The sequence below is a fragment of the Anomaloglossus baeobatrachus genome, chromosome 3 (assembly GCF_048569485.1).
Source record: "Anomaloglossus baeobatrachus isolate aAnoBae1 chromosome 3, aAnoBae1.hap1, whole genome shotgun sequence".
NCBI lineage: Eukaryota > Metazoa > Chordata > Amphibia > Anura > Aromobatidae > Anomaloglossus > Anomaloglossus baeobatrachus.
The window spans coordinates 656,111,173-656,124,282 of record NC_134355.1 but is presented as its reverse complement, the minus strand read 5'-3'; the positions used below and the strand labels follow the sequence as shown (position 1 = coordinate 656,124,282).

Here is a 13,110-nt window from a genome sequence, read left to right as displayed (position 1 = left end):
CCAGGTCGCATATGCGATTGAATGAGATCACACATAGGTCGTTCATTTGCTGTCACACGTGCGTTAGTAGTCTATGTTAAATTGATCAATTTTGTGTGCGATCCTTTAGATCATGTGTTCTGTGACGTATGCATTGGGCACCCTTTTATTTTTATTTATTGACTTGACAAGCGTGTGTAATGTGTAGGGATGTGTTTTTACTGAATGCCGCTGACAGCAGACACAGACAGAGCCGCACTGTCAGAATGAACTCGGGTGAACTTCACCCGACTTCATTGTCATGCTGCGGCTCTGTCTGTTTCGCGCCCTGATTAGCGGTCACCAGTGAAGGACTCACCGGTGACCGCTAAACTCCTGAGTAACTGAATTGAGCAGCCCTCTCTCATATACTCACCGATCCCTGATCCCCGGCGCGGCACTGCACGGCATTCACACTGCTCCGGCGGCTTTTACTATTTTGAAAAAGCCGGCCGCCCATTAAACAATCTCGTATTCCCTGCTTACCCCGCCCACTGGCGCCTATGATTGGTTACAGTGAGACACGCCCCCCACGCTGAGTGACAGGTGTCACACTGCACCCAATCACAGCAGCCGGTGGGCGTGTCTATACTGTGCAGTGAAATAAATAATTAAATAATTAAAAAAACGGCGTGCGGTCCCCCCCAATTTTAAAACCAGCCAGATAAAGCCATACGGCTGCAGGCTGGTATTCTCAGGATGGAGAGCCCCACGTTATGGGGAGCCCCCCAGCCTAACAATATCAGCCAACAGCCGCCCAGAATTGGCGCATACATTATATGCGACAGTTCTGGGACTGTACCCGGCTCTTCCCGATTTGCCCTGGTGCGTTGGCAAATCGGGGTAATAAGGAGTTATTGGCAGGCCATAGCTGCCAATAAGTCCTAGATTAATCATGTCAGGCGTCTATGAGACACCTTCCATGATTAATCTGTAAATTACAGTAAATAAACACACACACACCCGAAAAAATCCTTTATTAGAAATAAAAAACACAAACATATACCCTGGTTAACCACTTTAATCAGCCCCAAAAAGCCCTCCATGTCCGGCGTAATCCAGGATGCTCCAGCGTCGCATCCAGCGCTGCTGCATGGAGGTGACCAGAGCTGCAGCAGACACCGCCGCTCCTGTCACCTCCACACAGCAACTGAAGACAGCCGCGCGATCAGCTGAGCTGTCACTGAGGTTACCCGCGGCCACCGCTGGATCCAGTGACAGCGGGTAACCTCAGTGACAGCTCAGCTGATCGCGCGGCTGTCTTCAGTTGCTGTGTGGAGGTGACAGGAGCGGCTGTGTCTGCTGCAGCTCCGGTCACCTCCATGCAGCAGCGCTGGATGCGACGCTGGAGCATCCTGGATTCCGCCGGACATGGAGGGCTTTTTGGGGCTGATTAAAGTGGTTAACCAGGGAATATGTTTGTGTTTTTTATTTGTAATAAAGGATTTTTTTGGGTGTGTGTGTTTATTTACTGTAATTTACAGATTAATCATGGAAGGTATCTCATAGACGCCTGACATGATTAATCTAGGACCTATTGGCAGCTATGGGCTGCCAATAACTCCTTATTACCCCGATTTGCCAACGCACCAGGGCAAATCGGGAAGAGCCGGGTACAGTCCCAGAACTGTCGCATATAATGTATGCGGCAATTCTGGGCGGCTGTTGGCTGATATTGTTAGGCTGGGGGGCTCCCCATAACATGGAGCTCCCCATCCTGAGAATACCAGCCTGCAGCCGTATGGCTTTATCTGGCTGGTTTTAAAATTGGACCGCACGCCGTTTTTTTAAATTATTTAATTATTTATTTCACTACACAGTATAGACACGCCCACCGGCTGCTGTGATTGGGTGCAGTGTGACACTTGTCACTCAGCGTGGGGGGGCGTGTCTCACTGTAACCAATCATAGGCGCCGGTGGGCGGGGAAAGCAGGGAATACGAGATTGTTTAATGGGCGGCCGGCTTTTTCAAAATAGTAAAAGCCGCCGGAGCAGTGTGAATGCCGTGCAGTGCCGCGCCGGGGATCGGGGATCGGTGAGTATGAGAGAGGGGGTAAGAGGGATAGCCTGACATGGACAGAGAGAGAGGGAAAGAGATAGTGACCGACTGACAGAGATTAGTGAATGACAGACATTGTGAGGTGCTTCAGAACGCAGCTTTTCAGCTGCGCTCTGAAGCGGACCTTTTTGAAGCTGCGGTGCAGAGCGCACACCTGCGCACATAGCATCAGACATCACAATCGTATGAGGGATGTCACACGTTACAATTGACTAGGTTCGTGCAACAAAACGTCCAATGTATGAGGAATAAACGACGTGTATGCGATCACCGTATTTTCGTTCAATCTTGATTGCACGTAGGTGTCACACGTAAATACGTCACGAACGATGCAGGATGTGCGTCACTTACAACTTGACCCCGACGACGGATTGAAAGATTTATTGAAGTGTGTAAAGCAGGCATAATACTTAAATTGACGGCTTTACGTGGCAGCAGCCATACATTGACTAGTCACATATGTATAGTATTTTTCCAGTTCGGCTTATGGTTCTTATCAGGGATCTTCTGGACACCTCCTGCAAAATCTATAACAACCTTGTATCATTATAATACTAGTGGCACAGAGACCATTAGGCACTCTCTAGGGCCACGTACAACTGCTACCGTCACCCCTCCAATACTATATGTCCACCTTTCACTGGTGCTGCCTCTATGACGGCACATACCTCAGAGGTTATAAATAACACGTCTTACATATAATGATGGAGACCGCGCGAATTCCATGCAACACATGGAGAAATATTTTCCTAAGTGCATCAAGTAGTATTTTGGCAGCGCGGGTTCTCTCCTCTTATTAACCGGCACAATCTCTCTCCTACGCGCACACTGAAATCTGCGGTGATAAAAAGGAATTTCGATACCGTGTCTGACATACCGCGCACATTCTGCAGATCGGAGCCTAGAATCTGGAATATCACTACTGCCACCTGGTGGTGAATAGCAGAAATGCATAAAGAATGAAAAAAATCCCTGTTCTGTAAGCATAGTGCTGCAGCTAAGCTTTCCATTACCCACTGATTCAGTCTGCTGCCCTAGCCCTGTACCTAACTACCGTGGTCAAGGCAGAATGGCATGTCGAGATTCCCTTAGCCACCAGGATTTGGAATAAATAAGTCGTTCACTTGTTAATTATATTCATGATATGTAGACAGCCTGTGAGGTGTCACCCATGCCAAGCCTGGTAACTAACATGTAAGAGCCACCTGACAAATGTTCATGCATTGTGTGTCATATTACATTACTGATCCTGTACTGATCCTGAGTTACCTCCTGTATTATACTCCAGAGCTGCACTCACTATTCTGCTGGTGCAATCACTGTGTCCATACATTACTTATCCTGTACTGATCCTGAGTTACATCCTGTATTATACTCCAGAGCTGCACTCACTATTCTGCTGGTGCAGTCACTGTGTCCATACATTACTTATCCTGTACTGATCCTGAGTTACATCCTGTATTATACTCCAGAGCTACACTCACTATTCTGCTGGTGCAGTCACTGTGTATATACATTACATTACTTATCCTGTACTGATCCTGCATTACATCCTGTATTATACTCCAGAGCTGCACTCACTATTCTGCTGGTGCAGTCACTGTGTATATACATTACATTACTGATCCTGTACTGATCCTGCATTACATCCTGTATTATACTCCAGAGCTGCACTCACTATTCTGCTGGTGCAGTCACTGTGTACATACATTACTGATCCTGTACTGATCCTGCGTTACATCCTGTATTATACTCCAGAGCTGCACTCACTATTCTGCTGGAGCAGTCACTGTGTACATACATTACATTACTGATCCTGTACTGATCCTGAGTTACCTCCTGTGTTATACTCCAGAGCTGCACTCACTATTCTGCTGGTGCAGTCACTGTGTATATACATTACTTATCCTGTACTGATCCTGAGTTACATCCTGTATTATACTCCAGAGCTGCACTCACTATTCTGCTGGTGCAGTCACTGTGTCCATACATTACTTATCCTGTACTGATCCTGAGTTACATCCTGTATTATACTCCAGAGCTGCACTCACTATTCTGCTGGTGCAGTCACTGTGTCCATACATTACTTATCCTGTACTGATCCTGAGTTACATCCTGTATTATACTCCAGAGCTACACTCACTATTCTGCTGGTGCAGTCACTGTGTATATACATTACATTACTGATCCTGTATTACATCCTGTATTATACTCCAGAGCTGCACTCACTATTCTGCTGGTGCAGTCACTGTGTACATACATTACTGATCCTGTACTGATCCTGAGTTACATCCTGTATTATACTCCAGAGCTGCACTCACTATTCTGCTGGTGCAGTCACTGTGTACATACATTACTGATCCTGTACTGATCCTGAGTTACATCCTGTATTATACTCCAGAGCTGCACTCACTATTCTGCTGGTGCAGTCACTGTGTACATACATTACTGATCCTGTACTGATCCTGCGTTACATCCTGTATTATACTCCAGAGCTGCACTCACTATTCTGCTGGTGCAGTCACTGTGTACATACATTACATTACTGATCCTGAGTTACCTCCTGTATTATACTCCAGAGCTGCACTCACTATTCTGCTGGAGCAGTCACTGTGTACATACATTACATTACTGATCCTGCACTGATCCTGAGTTATATCCTGTATTATACTCCAGAGCTGCACTCACTATTCTGCTGGTGCAGTCACTGTGTACATACATTACATTACTGATCCTGCACTGATCCTGAGTTATATCCTGTATTATACACCAGAGCTGCACTCACTATTCTGCTGGAGCAGTCACTGTGTACATACATTACATTACTTATTCTGTACTGATCCTGAGTTACATCCTGTATTATACACCAGAGCTGCACTCACTATTCTGCTGGAGCAGTCACTGTGTACATACATTACATTACTGATCCTGCACTGATCCTGAGTTACATCCTGTATTATACTCCAGAGCTGCACTCACTATTCTGCTGGTGCAGTCACTGTGTACATACATTACATTACTGATCCTGTACTGATCCTGAGTTACATCCTGTATTATACTCCAGAGCTGCACTCACTATTCTGCTGGTGCAGTCACTGTGTACATACATTACATTACTGATCCTGTACTGATCCTGAGTTACATCCTGTATTATACACCAGAGCTGCACTCACTATTCTGCTGGTGCAGTCACTGTGTACATACATTACATTACTTATCCTGTACTGATCCTGAGTTACCTCCTGTATTATTATACTCCAGAGCTGCACTCACTATTCTGCTGGTGCAGTCACTGTGTACATACATTACATTACTTATCCTGTACTGATCCTGAGTTACATCCTGTATTATACTCCAGAGCTGCACTCACTATTCTGCTGGTGCAGTCACTGTGTACATACATTACATTACTTATCCTGTACTGATCCTGAGTTACCTCCTGTATTATTATACTCCAGAGCTGCACTCACTATTCTGCTGGTGCAGTCACTGTGTACATACATTACATTACTTATCCTGTACTGATCCTGAGTTACATCCTGTATTATACTCCAGAGCTGCACTCACTATTCTGCTGGTGCAGTCACTGTGTACATACATTACATTACTTATCCTGTACTGATCCTGAGTTACCTCCTGTATTATTATACTCCAGAGCTGCACTCACTATTCTGCTGGTGCAGTCACTGTGTACATACATTACATTACTTATCCTGTACTGATCCTGAGTTACATCCTGTATTATACTCCAGAGCTGCACTCACTATTCTGCTGGTGCAGTCACTGTGTACATACATTACATTCTACCCCAGACATCTATCACAGTGGGTAAAATTTTAACTTTTCTAAATTGCTTTTCGTTGTTCCTGGGATTATTTGGAAACTATAATAGGTTGTTATCAGATTCATCTATTGATCAAAACGATGTGTATGAAACAGATGTGACGGGGACGCTCTGCGGGGGACGTACGAGCGCTTTACACCCTCCTGCAGGATCACAGCCCGGCAATAACTAGCATCATATCAATAAAAGCAGTAGAATAAACTGTGCAATGAATCACCTGCTGCGCCAAACACCGACGTGATCTCCGCCATGGCTTTCCTGTAAACTTCAGGCTCAGAGATCAGGAACGCAAGAGTCCAAAATGTGATCTGCCCAACAAAGAGGGGGAAACAACAGTTATATCAGGGGACGAACAGAAGGACACACCCAAGCTGGCCGTTATATGCATGTTATACAGCAGCCAATAGCATAAAAAAGGGGAAAAAAAATCAAATACAATTGTAACAAGAAAAAAAATAATGTAACACAAATACTCCGACGAGATTCAAAAATGTGAAGAAGCTTTCATGTTCCGTGCTTTATTGTCTTGGCGTTAAGTGAAAAGTGGGGACATTGATTGTCTGCAGTGGTCATGTGACCAAAGTGACAACTGAGATCACCGATTGTCTGCAGTGGTTATGTACTGGAAGTGACAACTGAGGTCACTGATTGTCTGCAGTAGTTATGTATTGGAAGTGACAAATGAGGTCACCAATTGTCTGCAGTGGTTATGTACTGGAAGTGACAACTAAGGTTACCAATTGTCTGCAGTGGTTAATGTACTGGAAGTGACAACTGAGGTCACTGATTGTCTGCAGTGGTTATGTATTAGAAGTGACAACTGAGGTCACCGATTGTCTGCAGTGGTTATGTACTGGAAGTGACAAATGAGGTCACTGGTTGTCTGCAGTGGTTATGTATTGGTAGTGACAAATGAGATCACCGATTGTCTGCAGTGGTTATGTACTGGAAGTGACAACTGAGGTCACTGATTGTCTGCAGTGGTTATGTATTGGAAGTGACAAATGAGGTCACCGATTGTCTGCAGTGGTTATGTACTGGAAGTGACAACTGAGGTCACCAATTGTCTGCAGTGGTTATGTACCCAAATGACAACTGAGGTCATCGATTGTCTGCAGTGGTCATTTATCAGAAGGGGTCATTTATTTATCTACATACTGTATATATACTTAAATAAATGATTCCGCAGCAATAAAAATTGGGTATATCAATAAAAAAATATTTACTTCGCACGGTAATTGCTGTAAAAGAACAAAAATAGGAGCTCTAGAATTTCCATTTTCTCATCATCGCACCTATCCTCAAAAGTGCAATTAAAAATGATCAAAACGTTATTTGTCACCTACATTGCGTCAATAAACACTACAGCCGGGGAAGTGAGAAGAAAGCCTAAACAAAGTTCAGCATTTTGCATTTTTTTGAAGCCACTAAAATATCAAAGACTATAGAAATTGTAACGCTGGTGTTCTTGCAGGTATGCTGACATACTCACTGACATGGCTGGCCTGCACCATCCCCGGCCTCTCCACGGCCGTCCATGTGCTCCTCTGCTGCCTCCTGCTCCAAGAGCCTGTCACTCCGCACAGATCCCCCAGAAGCGCGCCTTCCCTCCTCTTAAAGGGCCTGCGTACTATAACCCAGAAATGCCTCTGAGCCTGTGGCTGAAAGGCACTAGGTACTTAAGGCATCTTCCCCTTAGGGAAGGTGCCTGCACAACATAGTCAGTTACTTACTAGCTAGCTGTCAGGTCCCGTGTTTTCTGTACCAGTTAGGCTAGGTCCACATTTCCGTTGTTTTGCATCAGTCACAATCCGCTGCTCTGATAAACAACGCAATCCGTTTGGCGGATTCCGTTGTTTCCCATTGACTTATATGAGCGGCAGATTGTGACTGATGTCCTTGCATTGCATCATCCGCCCGACTGATCAGTCATGGAACGATTGACCATCGGGCGGCAGCAACGCAGAGTGTAACGTTTCTTGAGCAGCGGAATCCTTAGGATTTCCCTGCGCATGCTGTCTCTCGGCGGCCGAACGATCAGCTGATCGCCCAGCAGCCGCCTTGTGTGAGCGATCAGCTGATCACCCGGCGGCCGGCTTCTATGAGTAATCAGCTGATCACCCGGCGGCCGGCTTCTATGAGTGATCAGCTGATCACCCGGCGGCTGACTAATGAGAGCGAACAGCTGATCACCCAGCGGCCGGCTAATGAGAGCGATCGGCTGATCTCCCGGCGGCCAGCTTCTATGAGTGATCAGCTGATCACCCGGCGGCTGACTAATGAGAGCGATCAGCTGATCACCTGGCGGCTGGCTAATGAGAGCGATCAGCTGATCACCCGGCGGCCGGCTAATGAGAACGATCAGCTGATCTCCCGGCGGCCGGCTTTTGAGAGCGATCAGCTGATCTCCCGGCGGCCAGCTTCTATGAGCGATCAGCTGATCACCCGGCGGCCGGCTTCTATGAGCGATCAGCTGATCGTTCACAATAGCCGGCCGCCGGGTGATCAGCTGATCGCTCATAGAAGCCGGCGGCCAGGAGATCAGCTGATCGCTCTCAAAAGCCGGCGGCCGGCTATTGTGGACGATCAGCTGATCGCTCTCTTGCTCTCGTTTTACAACGGAATCCGCTTTCTAATTCCAATTGTTGTCATCCGTTGTACAACGCATCAGTCACAAGCGTCAAGCAACGCATGTGACTGATGCAAAACAACGGAAATGTGAACCTAGCCTTAACTGTCCCTGCGCCTGCCTTCTCATACCCTCTGTACCGTTCTGCATCATCTATCCCAGCTGCACTTGCCTGCACAAGAGACTGTACCCTAGTCAGTCTTTGGCCATGGGGGTCAGCTATCACACTGTCCCCCTGTGTTCCAGTGGGTTCACCCCAGCTCACCCTCCCGGCGAACATAACACAAGTTTAGTAAATTCGGAATCATATGGACTTGGAAAACCATGTTTCCAAGCCTTTTTGCCAGTGCCATAAAAATAAAGTACTAAAAACCATGGAAAAATTGCTTTTTTTTATTTTTTTTAAACCAAAATTGAAAGGTGACATTTAAAAGTACAACACATTCTGCACAATACAAGCCTTCATACTGCTATGAAGACAGAAAAATAACGAAAGGTTAAAGTTCTTGGAAGAAATTGGAGGAAAAATTGGCCTTAAGAGATTAAAAAAGAAAAAAACAAAAAAAACAACTAGGTCCAATACTAGACTCATACTTCCTGTTATGTTTTTCTGTATCAAGAGTTAAATGAAAAAGGTTTTGGTACCGCGTTAGCCAGTTGAAAAATGATTGATTGCTCTCACTGAGAGAAACAAAATTAAAATTTTGTAGTTGTGATACCTTTTAATGGCTAACTAAAAATAAAAATAATTATATATATATATATATATATATATATACTAGAACTAGAAGGGGGCCCGATTCTACGCATCGGGTATTCTAGAATTTACATATTGTGTAGTTCATGTATGATTTTTGTTATATATATATATAGATGTTGTTGTGTGTAGTTACCAAGTGTTTGTGTAGGCGCTGTACATGTTCTGGGTGTTGTCTGGGTGTGACGGGGGGTGAGAGCAGTGTTGTATGTGTGTTGCGTGTGTTGCGTTGTTTGTGGAGCGCTGTGTGTCTGTAGCGTTGTGTGTGTGTGTGTTGCGCGGTTTGTGTGGGTGTGGTGTGTTTTGGGGGGAGGTATGTTTTGTGCAATGTGTGTGTTGTGCGGTATATGTGTATATTTATGTATGCCGCGGTGTTTGTGTGTTGGGTGTTGTGTGTGTGCGGCGTTGTCTGTGTGTGTGGGTGTCTGTGTATGGCGGTGTTTGTGGTTCCCAGTGTGTGTGTGGTGTGTTGTGTGTGTGTGTGTTGGGGGGAGGTGTGCACCTCCCATCGTGCTCCATCCCCCATGCTGCGCACCCCCCATCGTGCCCCATCCCCCATGCTGCGCACCCCCCCATCGTGCTCCATCCCCCATGCTATAATAGTTCTCCTATTATACTCAGAGAGGAGTATAATAGGAGGACTATAATAGGAGGAGTAGTCCTGGGGGGAGAGGAGTATAATGCCAGCTCCCTGCACATGTGTACTCCCACAGCTCCATCCCCGATGCTGCGCACCCCCCATCGTGCTCCATCCCCCATCGTGCTCCATCCCCCATGCTGCGCACTCCCCATCATGCTCCATCCCCCATGCTGCGCACCCCCCATCGTGCTCCATCCCCCATGCTGCGCACTCCCCATCGTGCTCCATCCTCCATGCTGCGCACTCCCCATCGTGCTTCATCCCCCATGCTGCGCACTCCCCATCGTGCTACATCCCCCATGCTGCGCACCCCCCATCGTGCTCCATCCCCCATGCTATAATAGTTCTTCTATTATACTCAGAGAGGAGTATAATAGGAGGACTATAATAGGAGGAGTAGTCCTGGGGGGAGAGGAGTATAATGCCAGCTCCCTGCACATGTGTACTCCCACAGCTCCATCCCCGATGCTGCGCACCCCCCATCGTGCTCCATCCCCCATCGTGCTCCATCCCCCATGCTGCGCACTCCCCATCATGCTCCATCCCCCATGCTGCGCACCCCCCATCGTGCTCCATCCCCCATGCTGCGCACTCCCCATCGTGCTCCATCCTCCATGCTGCGCACTCCCCATCGTGCTTCATCCCCCATGCTGCGCACTCCCCATCGTGCTACATCCCCCATGCTGCGCACCCCCCATCGTGCTCCATCCCCCATGCTATAATAGTTCTCCTATTATACTCAGAGAGGAGTATAATAGGAGGACTATAATAGGAGGAGTAGTCCTGGGGGGAGAGGAGTATAATGCCAGCTCCCTGCACATGTGTACCGGGAGCTGGTGTACGCTGGTAACTATGATACACATCGGGTAACTAAGGGACCTTAGTTACCCGATGTGTATAATGGTTACCAGCGTTCACCGGCTCCGTCACGATCCCAGCAGCGCAAGGTTATGTCTGGCGATGCGTGCGGAGGGCCGGGGCGAGCGGCCAATCCATGCGGAGGGCGGGGCCAGGCCGAGGCGAGCGACCAATCTGTGGGGGGGCGGAGCCGAGGCGAGCGGCCAATCCGTGCGGGGGGGCGGGGCCATGGCGAGCCCAGCGGCCAATCAGCTTTGTGTCACCGTAAGGACACAATTTTGGAGCAAGACAGACAGACAGACAGAATAAGGCAATTATATATATATATATATATAGATATATATATATATATATATATATATATATATATATATATATATATACACATATATATAATATATTATTAATTAATATATTAATTAATATATATTAATTATATATTATAATAAAAATTATTTTTAGTTAGCCATTAAAAGGTATCACAACTACAAAATTTTAATTTTGTCTCTCTCAGGCCGAAAACACACTTCCGCATAAAAAACGTACGTGTGACACGGGTCCGTGTTCCTTTTTTTTGGGCGTTTCTCCGGTACGTATGGCATCTGTGTGATGGCGTAAGCTATCCGTGTTTGCGTGTAAAATGTCCGTGTGTGCGTGTAAAATGCCCGTGTATGTGTACGTGGAATGTCCGTGTGGAATGTCCGTTTGTGTGATGTAAAATGTCGTTGGTACATGTCGGCTGACAGCAGACAGAGTTGCGCGATGAGAATGAACTCGGGTGAACTTCACCTGACTTCATTGTCATGCCGCAGCTCTGTCTGTGTCGCGTACTGATTAGCGGTCACCCGTGAAGGACTCACCGGTGACCGCTAATCCCCTGAGTGACTGTAGTGAGCAGCGCGACTAGCGCTGCTGTCACTCAGGTTACCCGCGGCTACCTGGATCCTCCACCCGAGAACGCAACTCACCTGTGACTTCATCGCTGTCACTCGGGCGACTTGCTGTCACAGGTGGAGGATCCAGCGGTGGCCGCGAGTAACCTGAGTGACAGCTTTGCTGATCGCGCTACTCACCTCAGTTGCTGCGTGGAGGTGACAGGAGCGGCGATGTTCTTCTGCAGCTCCTGTCACCTTCATGTAGCTGAGCTGGAAGCGACGCTGGACCTCCATGGATTACGCCGGACATGGATGGGTATTTGGGGCATAATAAATTGGTGAACGAGGGTATTTATTATTGTTTATTATTTCAAATAAAGGATTTTTTCACTGTGTGTGTTTATTAACTTTAACTTGCCGGTTAATCATTGGGGGGTGTCTCATAGACAGCTGCAATGATTAATCTTGGACTTATTGGCAGCTATGGGCTGCCATTAACTCCTTATTACCCCGATTGCCAACGCACCAGGGCAAATCGGGATGAGCCGGGTAGAGTCCCAGAACTGTCGCATCTATTGTATGCGACAATTCTGGGCGGCTGCTGGCTGATATTGTTAGGCTGGGGGGCTCCCCATAACGTGGTGCTCCCCATCCTGAGAATACCAGCCTTCAGCCGTATGGCTTTGTCTTGGCCGGAATAAAAATTGGGGGGGGAAATCGAAGGCAGTTTTTTTAAATTAATTATTTTTTTATTTCACTGCACAGTATAGACCCGCCCACCGGCTGCTGTGATTGGGTGCAGTGAAACAGCTGTCACTCAGCGTGTGGGCGCGTCTCACTGCAACCAATCATAGGCGTCTGTGGGCGGGGGAAGCAGGGAATAGTAGATTGATTAATGAGCGGCCGGCATTTTCAAATGAATTGAAGCCCGTGTATTTTCGGCACAGCTGTTCCTCGCTGCGCTGGTGATCGGGGATCGGTAAGTATGAGCCGGGGGAAGAAAAGACCGAGCGCCAATGTAAGTATGACTGAGAACAGCAGAAAAAAAGGTAAGTAGACTGACTTTAATAAAAAAGCAAAAAAAATAGATCGCTCGTTTAAAAACGCACACGGACGAAACGTGCTGAACACGGACATACTCTGTGTGCGGTCCGTGCAGGCACGGACCCATAGACTATAGCGGGTCCGTGCCTGCGTGCTGACGGCCAAAAACGGACATGTCGTCCATGTAGAAAACCGCACACACGTACTTACCACACGAACACACGTTCCGTGTGATTTTACGTGTGTGTGCCATTACCCATTGAATAACATGGGTCTCCGTGTCTCCGGTACGTGCAAAAACGTACCAAACACGTACCGGAGGCACGGATGTGTGTTGCGGGCCTCACTGAGAGCAATCAATCATTTCTGTATCAATATAGGCATA

At 47.1% G+C, this 13,110-nt stretch overlaps 1 protein-coding gene across 1 annotated transcript in view; it reads right to left on the bottom strand.

Moving 5' to 3' along the window:
* Positions 1–6,225, bottom strand: part of CYP39A1 (cytochrome P450 family 39 subfamily A member 1) — a 66,905-nt gene extending 60,680 nt beyond the window's left edge. The window contains exon 1 of the mRNA XM_075338818.1: positions 6,140–6,225. Within this exon, the coding sequence (XP_075194933.1) occupies positions 6,140–6,173 (34 nt within the window). The 5' untranslated portion in view covers positions 6,174–6,225. The remainder of the gene's footprint in view (positions 1–6,139) is intronic.
* Between the last annotated feature and the right edge of the window lie 6,885 nt (positions 6,226–13,110).